Here is a 23243-nt window from a genome sequence, read left to right on the forward strand (position 1 = left end):
AAATGTCATTTTAGTTTTAATAGGTCAGTTTAATAGGTCAATTTTATTTTTATTAACCTATTTGACTGCTAGCCTGTAAGGTGTTATAGGTCATGTTTTCCCAGAAATACTCCAATCCTCTTTTACCAAAATTGCACCTTCTTAATTTGATATTATTTTCTATAAGCTGATGTTGCTTTCCTTGTGTACTTATTCTGAGTTGATTTTGAGCAAAACACTGTAGTTATTCATTGTTCTGCTTTTCTGCTAAAAGCTTAAAGTTGCGTTGACGTTGCGTAAGAGAAGAAATCTTGGTTTGATGGTGAACGTGAGTTGTGACCTGAGTTTATTGGTGCATGCACTACATTGTTTAAGAAAAAATAACCAAAAGGGGCAAATGGTAATCATATAACAAGACACATAAGCACAGACATTGGCAATGCATCAAATCTGCAGCCTGGAGCTCTTCCGGAGTCCCTCACCCTAACAAGAGTCCAGCTGCCCCCTCCCTTGTGTGGACTATTATACCAGTACCACCCCTCTCCCTTCTTATTTTTGCTCTTCTCTCTGTGTGTGTGTCACTCTTTCTCATTAATCAGTGTCAAGCTGCCCAACAACAAGGCTAGCATTCTTTTCTCTGCCTGGGTTCTTAAGTTTTTTTTCTGTATCTCATTGTGTTCCTCCACCAACTTAGCGCCCACCGTCATCCTTTCACATGGCCGTAGGGTTGAAATGAAGGCTTTCCTCTGTCTGTGTTAAATTTTCTCCAGCAATAGAAAGAAAAAATTCTTCCAGATCTTCGTTTCGTCAAGATGGGGTCAAAAAATGATGTGTACATAAAAAAGAAAATTTTAGATGCAGGCATCATGAGTGGTATTGTTTTGCCTCTAAATCAAAATGTACCTACCTTACACACGGTCAATGTTCAATGTTCAGTATTGATATTTATTCAAAATCAATCAGCAGTGCTCCTTTATTGTGAGAAAAAAACTGTTATTTGAGATGATAAGTATAATAAATTATTGTGATAAGCAGTTATTAAAATATCAAACTTTCCATTGCAATTTTGCTTAACTATGTATTTTGAGTTGAAGCTTCTTAAATACACCAAAATTCAAATTATTGTGGTTGTCTTGTTTGGGCTTGTTGACTTATGAGAACCATGAAAATATGGCTTCTGATCAGACGGAGAGAAAAAAGTCACCTACTCATGATAAATATATATTTTTTGGAGTTTTGGAGTTGTCTTACTGTATACAATAAGTACATTTACCAAAATTACTTTTAACCATTGCTTATTCAAGAACGATCTTAAAGGTGTGTTTGAATTAATGCAAGTTGGTGATAGAAAGCCCCAAATTTCAAAGTGGGTGAAATGACTTGATGAGTCATGAGCATTTGTTCATAAGGATGCACATAACCTCAAAATCAGGAAGTACATTTGAGAAAGTGTGATCAGAAATCTGTTTTGAAATTAAGATAAATCAAAAATCATTGTGATAACAAACTGAACTAGAGCTTTTGGAGAGCTGTCAAGTTGAAGGATGATCTGGGAGAGGAAAGAGTAATTGGTTTAGTAGTCTGAGACTCTAAAGAAGAAAACAGTTTCACACAAAAGTCACGCTGTGTTACAGTAAAGTCAATTGTCCACTCAACCAGGAAACGGCCAGTCCTTTTTACTCTCTGTTGGTGGTTGCTTTGACTTTAACCTGTCCACCTTACCTTCTGACTGTGTCATAATTATATATATATATATACAGACAGACACACTCACTGTCACTCTCACTGATACTTTTTACCTCCAGGCAGCGAGTATGGATTTGGTGAAGCAGAAAGAAAGGATGGATGGATAGATTAAGAAAAGGGCACAGAAAGAGGTTGAGAACAAGAAGTTGAGAACAGACACTGAGCAGTAAATTACTTTGCCAATCAATCTTCCCCCCAGGTACCCTTGATGAAAGCTGTCCAAACTCTCCCCAAGTACTAAGTAACCCCTATACAATTTGTCAGTGGGGAGTTCAGTGAGGAAAAACAAAACAAAAAAAACAAAAAACGATTGACAAACAATGGCAAGATTAAATTTTGCTGCAAGGAGAAAAAAAAGGAGAATGAAAGAGAAACATAGAGGTCAAGATCAAGACTTGAAGTACAAAACTTGAGTTACAGAAACAAGAGAGATGCTCAGTGGAAACGGAAAGCTGAACAACATAGCTGCTAAGGAAGATTTGCTCTTAGGAATGTATCTTATTTCTTCTTAGTTAAGGCTCAGCGGCTTCTGACGCACACAGTTTTCAGGCGCACATCTTTGAACCATCACGATTTCATGCTTACCCTGAGGCAGTAAACATATTTCATAAAATACACAGAAACACTTTTTATTTGTCATTCTGTAGCAAAACAGCCAATGGGCTCTGACTCTTCACAAAGAAAAGTATGCAAACATGCATACGAACAACCGCATGCACTCGTCGAGCTCCTTTTCTGGCAAGTTTCAAAAGTCTCTGCCGAGAACAGTGAGGGGAGAGTGAGGGCTGTTGGGAATGTTAATTTGGTAATTTGTTGTTTTATATAAGCAGGGGAGGCATAGTGAAGGCTGCACACATAGTCAGTGTGTTTGTATGCCAGGGGGAACTTGTGGAAGAGGTGGAGTGTAACTCTGGCAGACAATGTCCAGCTTAGTGATGCAGATGACTTCCAACCAAGTTATTTTCCTTTGAGAGAATCGGGCAAAAATACCATGACGGCCGAAGAGCAAGAAGAACCCCATGCCCAAAGATGGTATTAAGATGTCTCTGATACATGTCTGCCCTCTTCAGTCACCCTCTCTCTCACTACTAAATCTGGGATGGTGGCCAAGTGCCACCGAGGACACCCAGGATAATAAATCATCCTCTTTTCAACATCTGTCCGGCCCCAATTGGCTGCCCACGGCCACCACCCCAACCCTTGTGAAGATGGGTCTTTGGCTTTATTCCTCTTTCGGCATCCATCCATACTCCCCAGAGACACCCCTTCCCAGACAGACAAAACATCTTTTGTCCAATGCCCAAGTGAAGAAGAGACCCTCTTTTCCCCTCCTTGACAAAAGACGTCTGAAGCCAAGATGGGGCTGCCAACCGAGATGCCTGGGACCCGGCAGGGGTGCCCCCGAGCCCCTTTCTACTTTTCTCCCGCCCTCTGTTTCATCCATCCCTCGCTCTCGCTCTCTTTTTATACTTTTTAAAACTCCCCTCCTGTGGGGTCACTCGCTCAGCTCACACCCCACGCTTTTCATCGTGCTGAACTCTCAGGCTCGCATAAAGACATCAAGTGACAGCAGCGAGAGAAAACAGCCAGATTTGGCAGAAAGAGATATTCGACATGGCTGTCAGTGGCCATTCTGCATGCCTTTTGTACCCGTGGATGTAGTTGAAATAGATAAACAGTCATAGGCTGAAAAGCAGGGATCCGAAACTTGTTGCATTTATTCATATTGAACTAAGAAGACAAAGAGGTAAAAACCTGCTGATGCTAATTAAGAAGAATGAAGCAAAACTTAATTCATGGTGTTTTGATTTGTTTTCATGGCTCATGCTAAAACTAATCTATTTAATGGCTTTCTGTGGCTTCCTCTAAAAAGAAAAAAAGACCAAAGGCCTTGAGCAATGTGGCTGTCTTCTCAAGGTAAAGAATATTTTGGGAAATGGTCTCTAGGCTCATCAGTTATGAAGCTCTTCCTCCACGCTTACTTACACAACTTTATTTGTTGTGAATGCGCTGAACTTTTTTCCCAGCATCTCCAAGTTACGTCAACAACAAGGAGTAAAAGGCAGAACAGCGTGGAGGCCAAACCTCCAGCCTCATTTAAAACACTAAGTAAAAACAATATTTTGCGATGTTTGAAACGCATCTCGGTAATTACTTTTAGCACTGCAGCTATGAAAAATGACGGTGATTTATGACAGTAATTGCAAAACAGAGCACGGTGTGACTATCACAGAAGCCTGCACAAGATATTGAATTGCAATTGTTACTGTATATCCGAGACGGGAGATTTTGTGTCAAAAATCTAATCTGGAAAAACAAAGACTTTTCGGTTTGGACTCGACTTAGACTCAAAGAATCAAAACTTGAATCAGACTCGAGCTCTGAGACTATGGTCTCATGAACAATCTCAGATAATGAGGAGTGAAAGTAAATGTTTTCAGTTGAGCAAATGATTAACATTACTGCCATATATTGTTTGTTTCTTGCCAATATATGGTGCGAAACAGACAGCAGCTTCCAAGTTGGTCTGGTTTCATTGGGCATTGAGGAAGCATATCCAATAAGTACACTGCAGACTGTAGTGATGCTCATGAGATTAAACATTCCTGTTTTATGCTGCAGTTGATGGTTGGGTATCAATGATACATTAAACCCTCAAACAGCTTCAGGACAAAATAAATGGGACTTAATTTTGGCACTTTTCTTTCTCACAGTTAAGCTAATGTCATATGTCATGATAAATATTAACTTCTGTTTTTTTAAACATCTCTTTAATCAAGAAGACTGTAGGTTCAAATCTGAGTTGGGTGTGTTCTGTGTGTAGAGTTTGGATGTTCTCCTTCATGTAAGCACAGGTTAACCCTCTTTTGATACTCCAGTGTCCTCTCACAGTCAAGGAATATGCTTGTTAGTTTATTAGGAGTAAGAGTAAGTGAGTGCATGTGTAGTTCTGTATTATTCCGACGTACTAGTGACTTTGCAACATCAACTGCTTGGATGCAGTCTGGGATAGACACAAATGTTTTAAGAGCACACATGTATTTTCTAGATTGACTTTTCCTCTTTGTTATGAACACACCGCATAATATTGATAATAAAATGGTAATACCCATGGAATTGTTAATGGGGAAATCTCAATGGAAAATCATAAGTGTGTTACTCGCAACAATTATCATCATTATGTTCAAAACAATCGTAGGATTGTATGTTTTGTCATATCATGGAGCATGACTTCTGCATAAATTTGGCATTTTTGAGGTTTTGTCATTTTAGTGCCTTCACTGCTGTACCAAAAACTTCAAACCTTAACTTTATGCAAATGGTTTCATTCCACTGAAACTGCTCAGGCATTGAAAAAAAAACAAAAAAACATTTACCCACAAGGTTTTATGATGAATTAGTCAATTAGTGTTTGTGGCATTATTTTTTTCATGTTTTATTGTGAATTATGTAGATGGAGGTGCCATAATTAATGTTTTGTATGCGTATTTGTTGAGATCATTATGCATGAAAATGTATTTGCCTGTTTCAGAGTTTTGATCGCTAGTTCGCTCTAAGTGTCATGTTACGATGGGAGCACATCTCTCAAAAAAATATCTCAGCTCTATTTTCATTTTTACCAAGCACACATTTTGTAACTTGATATCAAAAAAAATTATTAAATAACATCTTCTTTATTATGCCAGAGTGATCTTTAATCAGATTTTCCACTTCAAAGGAAACTGCATTCCATTACGGCTCCTCTCTGCCCCTCAAAACATTTAGATTTCCAATTAGCTACAGAGAAGAATAGCTAATTTACCACAGCATGCAGGCGCCTGATGTCTCAATCTGCCCAGTGTCAGCGCTGTGAAAAGCAGTGCTCTGTACCCACGAAGGCACAAACACACACTTACACACTTGCGGAGACAAGCAGACCCGTAAAGAAATGAAGCTGTGCCTAAAGGTTGAAATATAATAGTATGAGGACTGCAAGTAAGAGTTTTAATGAACTAAGCAAACGAGTAAAGCACACTTTAAAAAAAAAAAAAGAAAATGTGAAGAGGAGTCTTACTGAAGAGCAGAGAGACAGACGGCATCTCTGTTGTGTCCCCAGATTGACTTGTCTCAGAGTGGACAGCCAGCCAAGCTACCCCCCACACAACAACCACATTATCCGCTGCCCCAGTGAGCTGGAGCAGAGCTCTGTTCCTCAGGGAGCTGCACAGACACATGCATATCGTGGATACATGTTAGCCTTGGCTTGGTACTATGTATATTCTATATACTGTGTATGAAGCAGAGGGGAGACAAAAGAAGCCAGAGGGGGGGCAGATGGGAAATTAAATGCATATGGAAATTAGTGGAAGCCACAGAATGGACAGGCCTATCCGACGTCCTACCAACCTCTGAAAACAGTGGAGACTGGAAATGTGGTCATTATTGTCTAACCTCCAGCATACAGCAGTCTGACTGCTCTCAATTTGGAGAAGCAAGGAGACATTTATGTTAAACATTCCAAGTCAACCAATAAGAGTACATGTAAGACAACTGAAATATATATCTGACTCCAAAGAAATGGCATAGTGGCTCCATGATGCTTACTTTTAAATTGCATCATGTTTCAGGCGGTTATTTACCTGGTAGAACTCTGTGCTGTAACACGGTCCATGATCTGTTTAACAGTCCCCCTGCAACACAGCATGGCAAATCGGATTGTGTTGCACAGGCCGATTTGTGTAATCTGGCCCGTGAAGCTGTCAGTGCGAAAGTAACACTGTGTTTAAAATCGACATTATACAATCGCAGACCACAAAAACATTTTTGAGGTTTCATTTATTGTAGCTTGCATTTTTTTTTTTTTTTTTTTTTTTTTGCTTCTTTCACATCTCAGTTAAGATTGTTGTTAAGTTGTGTTTTTCTATAGGAAACTTTTTGCATTTCTCTAGACAAGCTCTAACCGCTGTCTACTGTCGGTATGAAAATTGTAAGAACCAAACTCCAGTGGTTGTAGTCATGTACAGCTAGAAATAGCTCGAATAAACTGAAGTTATTATAGTAGTTACTTTACCTGCAACGGAAAGTTATCCAATTGCTGAATTTGCAACTGAAAGGGATAAATCTTCGCATTCATTGAAGGCTAGCAAATACCTTATTTTAGAGGTTTAAAACACATCATACACTCTTTCTATTCAGCTATTTTGAGCTATGACTCGTTTTTAAATTATTAAAAACAATTTTAACGTTTGATTCTTTTGATCCTTATTACTACGCTCATGTTATGACTATGCTAACTCTTAAAATACCCATTTAGAATATGAACTGCCCTCTCCAGCACTGTTCTGGTATTAAGACAATCTATTAGCATTACAATTCAAGGGAAGAGGATCCAGTTTTGTGGAGAACTTTTAATTGTTTGCCAAAAGGTTTGTGAGTTTTTGGTTGCTGTCTCCAAAAATCAGCTGAATGAATTTTGTTTCTTACTCCTCGCCTTGATGGGAAAACTGGAAAACACAGAGCTATGACACTGAGTAATGGCTTCATGCAAATACTAGCAGAGCTGCATGAAAAGAGGAGGGAAAGAGAAGTCCCGACTGTTTCCTAGAACCCAAACAACTTTAGCTTGCAGCGCCCTGGCTCTCCTATGCTCACTTTCCCAGGCTGCTATTAAACATGCATATTTTCCCCTTCAAAATGTTTTGCTTTTATCTGTTCATTGGCATTAGCCAGAGCCTGGCTTGACTGACACAACCCACCGATGTGCATCTGTAGCCAGTCCTTCATTCACTTAAGGCCCATCAGCGGCCGCAGTATTTATCTTCCCTAGGGCAGCTCTGTGATAACACACTGTTAACAACAATAATGTGCAGCGCAAAGGAGCCACTGGAACTGCCCCTGTCAGGGTGAGTAAGTGAGGTCAAGGACTTTTATCACCTAGTGACGTTGCACCGAATGCACCCCGGCATCATTTTATCACCATCCCTCTCCGGCGCAATGTGTCTCCTCTTTTCTCTGCTGTATATTCTGTTCATCTGTTTTGGTTTCAGTCCCTTTTCCCCTTTAGTCCTCTGCTCTCCTGCATTCATAGTGAGAAGAGAGAAAGAAAAAAAAACCAAAAAAACAATCAAACTGGGAGGGACTGAGCAGTGCCTTCTCTCTCCCTGTGCCTGAGGGAAAATTCTGGTGTTATTTTAGAAATCACACTGTTAAAGATTAATGTGAGCCTGGAGGAGTGTGTCATCATTCCTTAACGACAGGGCCGAGACACCGAATAAAGCCAACACTGTGTTCTGCTGCTCAGCCCAAGGACAGATAAGTCTCCTCTCGCTAAGCTCGCCAGAGCTCTCCCTCCTCCTTTGTCTGATAACTCTCCCATAAGTCATTTCTTTGAATTGCAATAGACAAAATGGGATTTAGATTTATTAAGGAAGTCTAAAACCCAAATCTTCCCAGTTATTTTTCTGTTATTGGAGGGGGGGAAAGCGGGAGGGGGAGAGGTAGAGCACACTAGCACAATATTGGGACACATTTTATCTTCACAGCTATGATAACAACAACAACAACAACAAAAAGGAGTCAAGAGAGTATTTGCAAACATTTTCCTTCATGACTACTCTTGTGAGATGACTAATGGAAAGTCCCAGCTTCAAGCTGTTACCATGCAGCACCCCCAATAAAGTCATCTGTCATCATCCCACAGACATGCTAGACAGACAGACAGCTATAAACTTGGGTTCAGAGGCTAAGACAGCTCATCCTATCTGTACATGGCAATCCTTTGCTTCACTAGGGGCCAAGAAAAGAGCGATAACTGCATATTAAAGAATAAAACACCATTGAAGATTAAGATAACAGTCGCTCACAGCTGATGATGCCAGTGATAAATTCATAGCCTCATGAGGCCTGGTGGAATCTTCGGCGTGTAATAGGGACATGGTATCCGTTTACTGATAACGGAAGAGCTCGATAAGCCACAGGACATCAGTCAGTCCCAGAGACCAAGATAGATGGGGCTTCACACTAATAGCGCTGTAAAGAACCCTCGCCCTATATGGCCGGACTAATAAAGTCATTTGTGATGAGCCCGAAGTTCAAGTTAATGGAAATCTATTTTCAGGTGAACGTCGAGAGGAGGGTGTTTGTTCTGACCAAAACAACTAGAACTCTGTTACAGTTATTCAACGCACCAGTAGCTGCACTTTGAAATGATATGATGTATCTGTCAGTAACTGAAATGCTTGGCAGGTTCCTCAAGCTGCAAAGTCCATTATTAGAAAGAAGTTGTCCAGTCAGAGCCTCAGAAAGATCAGCAATGCCACTTTGCGCTTTTAGCAACATTATTGTTTCTTTGAAGACTAAAACCGTCCCTTCAAGTGATCAAAGGCAGCAGCGCAACAGGGTTCAGATTAGAAGTGCTACTTCATCCTTTCTTTTTTTTTTTTTTTAAAGACTTCTCAAGGCCAAAGATGATACTGTATCGTTTTCAAGAAGCAAACAACCTGAAGCCAGTTTACCCAGCAGCCTCCGTTGGTTTACAGCTGTTGAAACAGGAAAGCACTGAATCATGCTAATACAATGGCCTGAGACACTGCAGCCACAATCAATTTCATTAGCCATATAAATCATGACGGCTTGACGTTTATTGTGCAGGTGATGGGTTTATCCTATGGACTTGGAGACAGCTCTTCTGGCGATAAATGTTGCTATCTTTTAAGAGCGAGCACAGAGTACAGGTAGACAAAGGGGGAGCGAGAAGGAAGATTACAGATCCAAACAGGCTGTTGTGCAGCAAAATAAATACAGAGATAATAAATAACACAAGTGTACATCTGTAGGCGAAAAGAGGAACACTGTGTATTTTTAAAATTTTTGTTTTTAGGTGAACATAATTAGAAACTTTTTATTTTATTTGTTTCAATCTAATCAAGTGTTATATTCTTAAGTTGTTTTTGAATGTATTCATATTTTATCATCAATATCTGTCTGTATCAGTATCTACCTGTACCAGCAATCCCAGCTATAGGAAGGATTTAGATATTATCAATTTCCGAGTACAAAATAAGAAAAAATCTGCATTGAAAGTTTAAATTTCACCTTGTTCCAAACAATAAAAATCAGAATTTCTGAAAATAAAGAACTTTTTACATTTATTTATATTTTCAGAGTTTCAGGCATTTTGGGTTGGTGTCAGATATAATGATCATTTTAAACTCATTAACTTAAAAATGAAACCAAAGTTCTTGAACTGGTTTCAGATAGGAGTCGAATTTTCAAACCAGAAAATTGAATTCCTGTTTAACCTTTTAGATATTTTCTTAAATAAATAAATTAATGACTGCACCTTGACAAATCTACATTTACTCCTTCATAGAGAAGATGTGACTAACCCTAACATGTGTTTTTTAACCTTGGATGCATACTAATTCTTTTATTAGTTGCTCTACTCGGTATTAGACAATGGCAACATGTGTTGCCATATCTGCTGTACAATTTGTTTTAAAATTTGACAAATTTTGTCTTCTTCATGAATATTTATGACTAAATCATGAACCTAGAAAAAAATGTCTTCATTATCACAACTTGACATTCACCAAGAAATCATGATCTGACATAAATTTGTTATAAAAGTATTACTGATTAAACTTTAAAAATGTTGTAGTTTTATGTTATTAAAGCTAAAGTTTAATCAGTAATACTTTTATACCAGATTTATGTCAGATCATGAATTCTTGGTTAATGCCAAGTTGTCATAACGAAGACATTTTGAATAATATCAACTTTGTATTAAAAGTGTCACGATTTACCGAAAGACACTTTATGACAACAGTCATAAATACATGACATAATGTTATGAACATGAGTAAGTCTTCATGAATATTTATGACTGTTATCATAAAGTGTCATTCGGTAAATCATAAATAGTGTCTAATTATTACCCTCTCAAAAGCACCTTATGTTGCACTTGTCTGTTGGAATCGCGCCATACAAATAAATTTGTGATTCTGTTCCTTGTACCACTTTTACTGTATTCATCCAGATAAAAAAAATTATTCATGAATTTTGTGTCAATTTACTTTTTACTTCAGCAAATATCAGAAGAAGAGAGTTACTACTTTGTCCCTTATTATTTGGTTATTTTCTCAGGGAAACAGTGGAAGGCTTTGTGCAGTTGTTTGGAATAAATTCAACAGTGCAATCACTTAATTGCTGTTGGATTTAAGAAACAGAATAAAAATGAGCAGTCATCATAATTCAAATGTGATTATATGCATTTGGTAATCAGAATTGTTTTCTCTGTTTTTGTTTTGTTTTTTTTCAAACTTTGTAAAAGAGCTTTGCAAAATCCATTGTCTTAACAACTAGAGAAACCATTGAGGGCCAGTATCACCAGACAATCTCTGTTGGCAGTAGCGGCTGGCCTAACTACTCTGATCTTTATATGTTTCCACTGTGCAAATAATCTGATGGGCCACCAAAGGAAATCATGGGGATAAACAGTTCACCAGTTACGGTCCATTTGTTTAACACAAATGCTTTTCTGTGCTGTATCAGCAAGTAATTCTCAAAATAATACACAGCCTAATAGCACCCATCAGGACAATTAGGCCAACGTTATTATTTTCTGGTATTTATATGGTGGACGTGAGTTGTAAGAGCTCTCGATATTATCTTTTTGAAAAAAAAAAATGAAAAAAAGAAAAGATTCAGGCTTTTTACTTGCTTGCAAAACTGATGGGCAGAAACACATTTTTGTTCACGACTGCATGAATTTCTACAGAAAAACAGGCAACAATGTTTAACTGATGTTGCATTTAAAGAGTTGTTAACACAGGGACTGAAAAACAGACTGACAAAGGGTTTTTATTAACAGTAGGGTGTAGATGTATTAGAATGACCCAGTCAAAGCACAAACCTTAATCTAATAGAGAATTTGTGTGAAGTATTGAATATATATGTTCACGTTCACCTCCAATCTGTCTGAGTTTAGGTGCTTAAAATAAAAGAATAGGCAAAAATTTGTAATTCTTGTCATGAAACAATTCTTTTTTAAATGAAACAAGAATTTAAATTCTTGTTTAATGACATTAATTATTATATTTTAATTTGTAAAATCAACAAAAAAATTATGTACTCTTTTCTCCTCAGTTCTCTGACTTGTGCTGCATTAAATGTTACATAAAATCTTCCCAAAAATATATAAAAGTTTTGGGATATAACGCGCCAAATTTTAAAAGATCAACGGACATGAATATTCAGTCCAGTCCAAGGCAGTCGTGTTTGTGTATTTGCAGGAGAAATCTAATTTTTGAGTCAATCTGCATAGCTTTTGCCTCCTCCACCATTGTAATAGTCGCATCACAGGAACTGACCTCAGTATAAACCCTCAGAATATTGAAGAAAGGCCCTGGTTGTCTTATCCACTAACCCATATGTTGCTGCACTTAGCCTCAAAGCCACTTGAGACTTTTTACTCCTATGTTTGGCCCTGCGCCCAAACTCCTTCTATGACTGTGTGAATAACTTCATGTAGTCCCAAAAAATGCATCAAAACCACAGCATGGACTTTCAGGAGGATGTCTGACCACGAAGTAAACACAGTATAGAGTGAAGTCAGTTAAAAAAAGACACTCTAAATAAAAAATGTGTCCTAATTTGGTTTTTGTCTATTAAGATTTTGCACATCTGTCAAGAAATGAAAAACTGACTAATCCCTTTTGTCTGTGGAGGGAAAAAATGTGCAAATGATATTGTCTAACTGATAAGCAATTTGCATTTTATTTGTCAGTTGTCAATTGCTAAGCAACCTCTCAGTAGTTGCTGACCAGAAAAATCCTCACACCAAGAGACTCTACCCTCTCTGTTTGTGTCATATTCAATTGACTAAATAACACTCTTGCTTAAAATTTGAGATTTGTATTGATAATACTGAAAGACTTTTTTCCTGACATTTCAGTGCAGAGGACTCGGGAGCTGATTTATACAGTGCATAAATTCAGACATTCATTTATGCAATGGATGCATACACATCTTGCTTAGATGAGGAATGAGAAATGAAAAGCTGATGCTGTGTGACCTTTCATTGGATCCATTTGACCCAAAGTCAAGACCTTAAATCTCGGAACTATAACCTCCTTCTTGCTAAAAGGCAATATGTGTCACGGATGTAATAGAGGTCATGAGAAATAAAGCAATATTATTATTTTTTTCTCTGCTGCCACGTGTCAATAAATGTCAACTTTTATCAAAGTGAAGAGGCAAGATGCGATATATCATCACACGAACGGCACGCTACGGCTGGTGCCGATGCCGCGTAAGCAATCCTCTTAGTCCAAAAGTAGGGTAATTTATTGGACTTCAACCTTGCAGATGTCATATCATCTGCTAGCAGAAAATCTATGACTCCACCCTTATTCACTTATGATTATTACTGATCATCTCCCCAAATGACTTATCAATAAAGCGGAGGCCAAGTAGATAATTTATCTGCACTGTTCTGTCAATAGTAGGTTCTGAATCAGCTGCCTTAAAAGGGTAAGGACGTTTGGTGATGGATGATTGCACGCAGCTCCCATGAAAATATGACCCTCTTAATAAATTTGCAATATCCTTTTCTCTCCTCCTCCCGTCATCTCTTATTTTCGCATTCCTCTCGATCTCTTCTCATGAAAGTGAACTTCTTTCCCAAGGTTTGCTGAGGAAGTGCAAACTTTAATTTGTAACATCACATTCCTCTGATGGAAATATTTCTAACTCTTCAATTGTAAAGTGTATGAAAGCAAATATTTGATTTACACATGAATGCCAAATGTTTGACACTGAATTACGTGTCTGTGCAAGACCTGTGAATCATGCAGGACACTGAAATGATGAGACAAGCCCGTCCGGGATATTTCACTTTGGCATTTTCTTAATAAATCACACAAAGACTCTGGGGACATAGGGGGTCAAATCTTGTTCTGTAAATATTAGCTGCTTGTATTTGACAAGTGGCCATGACTTTCCAGAGTCATGGCCACAATAGTTCTGACTGTTTGCCTTCCAAATCTAACCTTTGTGCACTGAGCTCTATCTCACCGACAGTGCAGAGCTCTGTCGCAGGCCGCACCCAGACCCATCTGGATGCAAGGTTGGGTAACATAGTTACCTTAGTTACCTTTTTTTTTTTGCAGTATAATAAAATTTTGCCAAATCTGATCGTCCTTTTGCTTCTACCAGCAAAGCAAAAGAAAGAAGCAAAAGTCAGAAAATTCCAAAGAAACTTAAAAACAACAGTAAGCAATCAGTGATCATATTAGTCTCAGTTTGGAAAATGATTACTTCTGATAATTATCAGAAGCCAGAGTGTGAAAGTTTCCTACACTTGTTAAGGTTTGCCTTGGCAAAAGTCCCAACAATTTTCCCAACTATTGAAGTAATCATTAATATTTTTGGATTGATGGACGCCCAACTTCCTACTATTTACTGGTGTAAGTTTCAGCCCTTTTCTTTACCTTATCATGCCATAGTCTTCTCACTTCGCTTCTTAATCTCTGTGAGAAACCTCATTGTTGTGGCATGTTTTCAAGCAGCCATAGTCCAGGTCTTGCTTTGGGTTAGCTGGCAAACGCCCTATCTCAGGGAAGTCCAAAAATAGCTTTATTTTACACCCTTTTAAAGGACATGCCTGAGAAAAGACGTGGAGCCACAAGCAGACACTATCTGACTTAATGCTAAAAGGCGCACCGAATCAGACATGTATCCCCAGTCAAGCGGTCTCTGGCAAATCAGTGTAAAAGGTTTGTTATCAGGGGGATTTCATTTGATAACAAGAAACTATAGGCAAAACAAAGTGGAGACTTGTTTTCCTTTTTCTTCCTTTTATGGGGTCAACGGTGTTGTTTTATTGATTGGAAGTGCACCGATCTTGCCAGTATCTAGCAGTCAGATCCATTTGTTGCGATTATGTTTGACATAATGGTTGCCTCCTATTTCAAAGGCCGTCAGGGATGAGAAACTAAATTCTTCCCTTGCAATTTGTGTGTGTGTGCGTATGTTTTTCTCGCTTTGCTTTTGACACAAATTGACTTTCTGTGCAGTTTATTATTCAACACAACCCATTGTGAAAGACTGCTTCCTCTCCCATCTATATGTCAAAAAGATCAATGACCCTTCCAAGGCATTGCCACCACAATGAAGGTCTGTCAATGGGCCAAGACACTGCAAAAGTTCCCAATAAATGTGTAGCAAAACTTTCAATTTGTGGCTTTCTTGGTGTGGCTCTTGCAGCCAATGAGTTGTCAGTCAGGGCCTCGATTCAAGCCTTGAGGTTTACTTGCTGCTGGTTCTTTTTGGAAACTTGCGGCTTTGTGACATCCACAGTTATCCATTCGGCCATGCTGCTGTATTGCCTCACATTATCTGGAGGCGAGGAGAATTGTTTTTGGCAACAGAAGACTTACATTTTCCTATGGTACAAAAACCTCCAAGTGGGACCCTCGTCTTCGTCTCTCTCCTCTCTGGCTGATGATGAGCAAGCTCTGACCTCCGTCTGTTTCTTTTGTTTCTATTCTTTCACGGATTGACTTTAGCTGAGTATGCAAAACTAACTTCTTCCCTTTTTTAATGGGCCCCAAATAGAGACTTCTCTGAGGGTTGCTTTGTTTTTTCTGCATAGAAGGTTCTGACCAATTTTACTTTCTCGTGTATGTTTTATGTTCCCACCTTCCTTGTAAAAACAGTGAGTTCAGTCTTTTCAGTGAGTGTCTATCTGCAGACCGTGTTTCCATTTGTCTGCTTGCAACAGGTATCCTAAAGACCTAAAGTGGGGCTGAAAAAACCCCAAACAAACTCTTGACCATGTCCAACAACAAAAGCTGTCCTATAATGGTGGGGCTTTCCGTCTCCAATGCCCAGTGTGTAATCTCACACCGCAGACATGATGAGATACAAAAACACAAGCTGGTAAAATCGGGTTCCCAAAGAGGGTCTGTACAACTCTCAGTGGAAGGATTCTGCAGGTGGCTGCACTTTCATCGAGCCACGTCTAGATTTGTTTACATTTGAGGTCATGTGGGCCAGCGAGAGAAGCTGTGTGCCCAGACACACATTTACACACTCTGTCTAATTACCCTCACTTCAGTGTTTTTTTTTTTTTCTTTTCCATAAGACATATTGACATGTCAGCATTTAGCCAGCTAGATACAGAACAAATGGACAATTTACCCTCCCTCTGTATAGTGGAAAATCTATCCCTCTCAACATAGGCCGGTCTGTATTTGGACCCGTCACGCCACCCCAGAGGAAAAGTCACTTTGAGAAGACGTTGACACGTGCTATAAATCATTGCTCTGTCATCTGTGGCCAATCAGTTTTTCCATAGCTAATTAATGGGTTGTGCTGCAAGGGCAGAAGATTCATTGTTGGTGTTTGCCTTACATGTGGATCTGTATGTATCTACAATCAACGACGCTCAAAAACTATCTCAACCTGACCTTGTGCTAATTCCATCAACATCTTTGGAAATGCCTTTGCTTGTCATTTGGTCACTTCTCCACTGTTTTGAATTGCTTTGATCAAAACTTCATTTATGTCATGGTCAGAAAGTGTCACAATTAGTTAATGTCTCACATTGAGGTTTGGAGAATTGAATTCCCCTCACAGCACTCACTGGACCACCTAAAGCTGAAACACATTAGGGCATCAGCATAAGCACTCATGCCTGCTTGCATGACTTGTGGAGTTTTATGTTACTCTTGAACAATTTGATACACATACACATATTTACACTCGGCATGCAGCTAAGTAGAGTCGGATACTCTGTGCGCGTGTGTGTATACAGGGGTTGGAGGCAGAAATTGTTGTATAGTTGTTGAGCGCCTGGTAGCATTTTAGATGACCCAGCCAAGCTGTTCATTTTGTAAATTGTTACAGCTGGCTTGGTGCATTACAAGAAACAGAAGCCAACCTCAACCCCTCTTTCTCCTACGTACTGTCTCATTGTTACCGTCAATGGCATTCCCATGTTTCCCCTTCCTATTTATTTGCTTCATTTTCAGACCAGAAACACTAATACAATTTATATATTTTTTCTAGTTGCCATATGAAAATGTTTTCAACAGCCGAGGAATGTGTAATGTATAGCTACCCTGAAAAAAAATGATATGTGAATAAAACACGGTGGCAGATGTAAAACAGAAGAAGACTGTACTGGTCAAAAAACTTGGTATTTAAGACCTTGAGAGTCTGGTTTGGTTAGTCCATTTGCTTGACTCCAACCAACTTCCAACTACATTTAGAAATAGATAGAGGTCTTTCTTCTGATATCTTGTACAACACATTGAATTGCAATAGACATGGAAATTTCTATATGTGCAAAATCACAGTCGTAAAACACTGATTGGGTGCAAGATTTGGTAGGATATTGTATTTGCTATGTATATCCAATTCTGTGTGAGAATATTATGTTGGGCTTCTGGTACAAATTTCTGCTACCCTCAATAGGTGTGTATGTTTAGTGGCATATATGTTGAAGTTTACATACTGGTGGGTTGAATATGATAAAGAAAAAGTAAAGAAACAGTCAGGAAGATGTGAGTTAATTGTTTTCAATATTTTGAAGGTTTTGTTTTACGACTGTTACCTGCCTTTTTACTATGCTTTGGTAAAATAACTAACTTGGATTCTCGTTCAAATTTGTTTTCCAGCTCTTTTAAAAACTTTACTGCTGCTCTGACATAAATTTTGGAAAATTTAGACAAGGAGATTCTGCTAACCACGTGCTGACTTATAAAGATACACATACACCTCACTTAGGGGGAAAAAAAGTGCGATGGGTTACCAGTTAAAGGTTCAAAGACACCAAATGGTCACCAAGTGATTGGTAACAGTGACACTAGCGAGTTTGTAAAAGCAAGATGGCAATTTAATTGCTGATATTGGTCCATTAAACCCACATTTCCTTATTTTTTCTTCATTTCTTTTCTAATGATCACTATGTCCATAACACTCTTGTTTACCCATCAGTCATTGATAACTATGTAGGAAGCAAGTATAAAAAACACTGAAAATCAGTCAAGTTGTTCAAATGTGTTTAATATTGCAGCAAAGTCGCGCTTTGAAATGGCAATATTACCAATTTTTTTCAATTATTGCTGGTCTAAATTGAAGAAATATACTCCAAGCAATAATAATTAATAATTTCCATAATTTATAACGTAACTCAAATTAAAGCTTTGGTTTAAAAAAAAGTACAACATTTTGTCATTGCAATGAAAGGATTAATTTATTTTAATTATTTTTTACTTAATTGGGGTCTTATCAAGGGGAAGCAGGGACTATGGCGGATGCTCTAATCTGTACCAATATTTCATACTTGAACAGTTGAGTGCTTCTTCAAATAATCTCACAGAAAAATGACAGAAAACTTCTGTCAGGTAATGCACCTTTAAAAATCCATGGCATAGTTTGTTAAAGACACATTTCTCTATGTATGTATTATATAAAACACTGAGATTTGAAGCAGAAATATGAATCTTCAATGCTTTAGATGTGTAGTAAGTAGGTGAGAACAGGGTTTTAAGTATCTGCGTTGCCATTAAAAACATTGGTGAAAGTGAACACACGTCTGGTTTTAAGCAAGAGGATAGAATAAACTGTTTTGTGCCACTATGTTTTCCAATAGCTTTACCAGTCTGGACAAAGTTACAAACACTTTTCTCTAGAGATCCAATGGGGCGTTCACAACCTTGAGATCATACACACAGATCATTTTAATTTACTATAAATTGAGGCCTTGCTCTCACATAAAAAGAAGTTACTGTATGGCAGAATTTAAAGAATAATTTAGACCCCATAGTCTCTATGGGAGATTCCACAACAGATAAATGTCTCTTTCCCAATCATGGTGGACCACACTGGTTAAGGCAATACAAACCTTTAATATGTCAGCTCTAATATAAAGGCTAACAGTCCTGTCACAACGCCCATACAACCAGTCTACTGTTAAAGGGCAGATGGGGAGGATATGGTGCAGGAAAGGCAAGGCCCAAATATGCTGTATGGAGAAAGATTTAGACGTAATTTCACTTAAACTCAGTTTACCGATCCCCCACGTAAGACCGCTCTGAACAGTCGGCATCTCTTTCCCGATCCCTGTCGAGACAGAGACGAGCAGAGGAGTGAATACTCTAGCTTTCCCCTGCGTGAAACACCAACTCATTGCATTAGGGGCCACCCCGTCTCTTCATCATGCCCCCACTTCCTTCATTTCCTCTGGCAGACACTGGGAGCATTCTGCCACCCATCTGCCCCCTTGTAAATATTGCTTGAAGGCTTAATTATGCACACTCTCACTGACGAATATGTTCTCAGTGAACTTCCCCGCTACGCCGAAGCCAGGAATTAACATCAAATGTGGGGAACTCATTCATTCAAATGCACTTCATGTTGTGTTTTGCTTCTGGTTGTGTTTTGGTGACCTCTTGCCCCAGTATGAGATGTCTTCCTTTATATTTGTATCCCGCTGGGTTTGTGAACTATGAACACGCTTCGCTATTGTCATCAGGCAGTGTCGGCTGTAACAACAGACTGAGGGCCTCTCAAGAGCTGGAATCAATCATGTGGTTGATTTCAGGCAGATTTCTTCTCAGGGAAAATTCAGAGTTGCATGACTTTATGATAAATGTAGACAAATATGTGGTCTTGATGTCAAAAATGTAATTATGAATATATGTTTCTGCTTTTTTTTTTCCTCTTATTTTTTTTTTGCAGCAGATGATAAACGACCATGAAGATGACTCCCCAGACCGCTGCATCAAAAAGGTAGGACAATCATCATCTTTCTCTACTGTTTTTCAAGCCCTTTGTCTACATCTTTTTAATTTTTCCAAGCAACTACGATACTTTGCCTAGACGATCGGTACGCCGTCTACAAATAAAGTCCAAGTCCAGCATTTAGATTTTGTGCTATTTGTCGGGGAGCAATTACGTATCTAATAAGCCTTGCTTATCAGAAAGGACCTGCAGTGATCTGTGATCTAATAAGTCCCCTCTTGACTAATGCACGCGCTGTGACCGACACGTCTCATTGACCAGTCACTGACCACTTTATGAGGTGATGAATTTATTGAAGAGGCAGTGCAGTTTGTTTTTACGGCCAGTGTCACCGGGTCAAAACACGACGGTGAGAGAGTTCATGTCCATCTAATGGTCCATGAAAGAACAATGGCTGCTGCAGAGGGCACACCGAGGAGGAACTTTCTGGGAAATGCTGAAAGTATGCAGGCACAGCTCCAACTTGAGTTAATGACAGAAGAGGGGATTTGAACTGAAGGTTAAATGAAACGCAACAATAACCTATATCGCAGGGACACCAAAAAAAAAAAAATCATACTCTTTTAAACATTAACTGATTGATCTCGCGCTGCCTTGAATACCCTTGGTCTTTCTTATATTTTGTCATTACAAGAATACATTTTATTGTAGTTTCTTGCGATTTATGTGATGGTGAGTAAAAATAAACAACAAAAATGTGAATGACACTTTTTTTATTATTATTTTTACAAATAATACAAATGAAACAAATTAGGAAGAACACTTTGGAGAAGTTCAGTTAATTAAAGAATATCACAGGCTTTAAAAATATCAGAGTACAACCCCATGCACATGGGTGTCACCTAAGCTTCTGCTGGGCAAAGATTGGTAATAAGACAATGAGCCAGAATAATTCATGGAGTCTCTGGAAGAGCTGCACATCTTCACAGCTCTGGTCTGGTAATCTGTCAAAAGGAAAACTCCACAAATTGACATGAGAAGTCCCATTTCAAATTTGGAAATTTAACAATATGATCATCTGATTAAATAGATTCAGAACTAAATGCCAGGCAATTTGCTATGTATGGTGGCAACTCAATCCACCACCATGTGTGCAGCTTTATGCTGCAGGGATAAAGAAGTTAGCCAGAGTTGACGGGAAGATAGCTGAAACTAAACACACAGCAATTCCTGGAAGAAAATCTGTTAGAAGCTGCAAAAGACTTGCTGTAGCAGCAGACCTTCAAACATGACAATGACCATGAAACATACAGTCAGAGCTACAATGGAGTGGTTTAGATGTAAACATATTCATGTGTTTGAAAGGGATGACTCAGACTCCAGACCTAAATACAACAGAAAGTTTGTGGCAGGGTATGGAAATTACTCCACTCAGATGCTGTCAACCTTCAGATGTGCAGCATTGAGTTAGATAGGATTGAATCAATGAATGCATTACTTTTATTTGCAAAAAACAATTTTTTTCTATTTCATAATTGGTATCACATAAAATCCCAGCAAATTACATATAAAGTTGAGACATCTGAAAAACTCAAGATGTGCAAGAAACTAAAAATTACCATGACAGAAAGGGTGAACTGAGCCAAAATTATTTTTGGATTTTTTTCTATGTTACGAGACTGTTTGATTTGACAACAGCAGCAGATGAAAGTCAGAGCTCTGGTTGGTCTGTGAAGATGCCTTGTGAGCTGAACAGTCACTTCTTCTTTAATTTCCGGTGGTGACAAAACCGGCTTTGGAAAAACAAAATCACTTAAATTTTATGCCTTTCAGGTCAAGGGTCTTGCTGCTCCTTGTATAAACAGGCAGACCAGCATGTAAATCACCGACTGCTTGGTTGATGTGAAATCCTACGTTAGTCAATGAGCTTATTTTAAGAGATGACCACAGCTGTTTTAGGCTGTTTGGAGTTCCCCACATTTCGTACAATGTGGAAAAACCTACTTGGTTTTATGAACTAACCTAACCACCTTCCACATGTATTCCCTAAAGCATTCACTTTAGTCGCACTGTCATAAGTATTGATAATTGTCACATAACAGCAGCGCAAGAGTTGCAATCTGCATGTCCGTAGTGGAAACATATACTTACCGAACGCCTGCCAGCCGTAAGTGAAGACACACTGGCTATATCTCATTATGCAGAGTGTGAGTTGTGGTGGCCCCTCGATGGGCGGTGGCAGACCACATGCTTGTTATGAATATGAATGAAATTATCCATGAGCCATTTCGTATGACATGAGTCATTCATCCACACGCAGGCACTCACAAACACAGGGCAGGGGCAGCAACACGGACTCCATCTTCCTCCTCTGTCTCGCTACCACTGCGGCGCTTGATTAAGACTCAAAGTTAATTGAGTTGCAGCTCGCAAATAAACCAGTTCATTGCTTAAAGGTACATTTGTGTTATAATGAGTTATCCGTGCTCATTTGTTGCTATTTTTTTGTATATCTAGCGCTCACAACAATGGCTTAAACTAACTTCAGCAAATAGAAATGTCTGCAGACAGTCAATGGATAGATAGGACTCTGACATGATTAATTTTTAAATCCTTTTACATTGAAAATATAGTGTGTGTGTGTGTGTGTGTGTGTGTGTGTTTTTTTTGTTTGTTTGTTTGTTTTTTTACTAACCACATGCTGAAATTCATTTTGCAACCTGGCTGACTTTAATGGTACTGACAAAGTAAAGGTTGTGTGTGTGTGTGCGTGTGTGTGTGTGTGTGTGTGTTATTTCCCAAATTCTCAGCCACCTTTTGTCATTACGGTGAGAAGCTCGGAAAAAGCTACTTTAAAAGTAGCCTTTACCTGAAGAACTGAATTTCATCACCCAGCAAACAGATAAAGCCAGCCACAGTGTTTGTCCCATGCCTGAAGAGAATAAAATCAAATGTGAGGCTCTGTCTGAGATAAAGCACTAGATAAAATGGAGTAAAGATAATACCTCAGCTTCTCCAGCCTCACTTACTGAAAGCGGCCCAGAAATGCCCTCCAGAGATAAGTGTGTATGTGCAAATATTCCTCTTTTTATGTGTCTATCTGTGAAATGTAAAGCCCCGGATTCATATCCTGGGCTTTCTGAGCCCCTGTGGCTTAGGCACATGCAAAATCCAGTTTTATGCATCTTCATGCCACACGCAGTCAGAAAATGAAAAATGTCTGTTATCTGAATCCTCTCTCTGTTTACTTCCCTCCATCTTCTTCCACTTATTTCATCCCTCCTTGCTTTTCGAGCAGACAGGACGGTGTTGTTGGAGCTAAAGATTGTTATCGGTGGCTATTAGTGATAGGATCAGGGATTGTTTGATTTAGTCTGGTTTGGCTATACAAAACAAGACTATCTTTCTGTTTAGCTGTCTAGACCCTACGCATGTATATTTTTACAGACACACACACAGGGCATTCGCTTAAGTCTGAAGGTTACGTGTGATGTAAAAGCTGACAGGGGTATCGGAGGACCAAAGTTTTGTTTAAGAATCCCTGGATTTAGAATTGAGAGTCGAGGCTACAGAGACGGGCAAAAACGTGGACAGTCTATGCTCTGTGTGTGTGTGTGTTTGTCCTGTGTGTTAATCCTCATCTTCAGAAGAGCGCTGCTGTCCACGCCAACGCGTGTAAACACTCCGGCAGATCAGATGACAGATAATGACTTCCAGATAGACACCCTCTATTCAAGCAGCTGAGAAAAATCAATGAGCCCTGATTGCTTTTTTCCCAAGACGATCAT

At 38.9% G+C, this 23243-nt stretch overlaps 1 protein-coding gene across 12 annotated transcripts in view; it reads left to right on the top strand.

The window, feature by feature from the left end:
- prdm16 (PR domain containing 16) overlaps nucleotides 1-23243 on the top strand; it is a 208666-nt gene that overhangs the window by 86336 nt on the left and 99087 nt on the right. For 7 of the 12 annotated variants that reach the window (XM_044125465.1, XM_044125456.1, XM_044125484.1 and 4 more), the window contains exon 3: nucleotides 19453-19503. The exons of 4 other annotated variants lie outside the window; for them this stretch is intronic. In XM_044125465.1, the coding sequence (XP_043981400.1) occupies nucleotides 19453-19503 (51 nt within the window). The remainder of the gene's footprint in view (nucleotides 1-19452; nucleotides 19504-23243) is intronic. One more of the 12 variants, XM_044125474.1, reaches the window with a different exon arrangement.

This window comes from Gambusia affinis, linkage group LG01 (genome assembly GCF_019740435.1).
Source record: "Gambusia affinis linkage group LG01, SWU_Gaff_1.0, whole genome shotgun sequence".
Classification (NCBI taxonomy): domain Eukaryota; kingdom Metazoa; phylum Chordata; class Actinopteri; order Cyprinodontiformes; family Poeciliidae; genus Gambusia; species Gambusia affinis.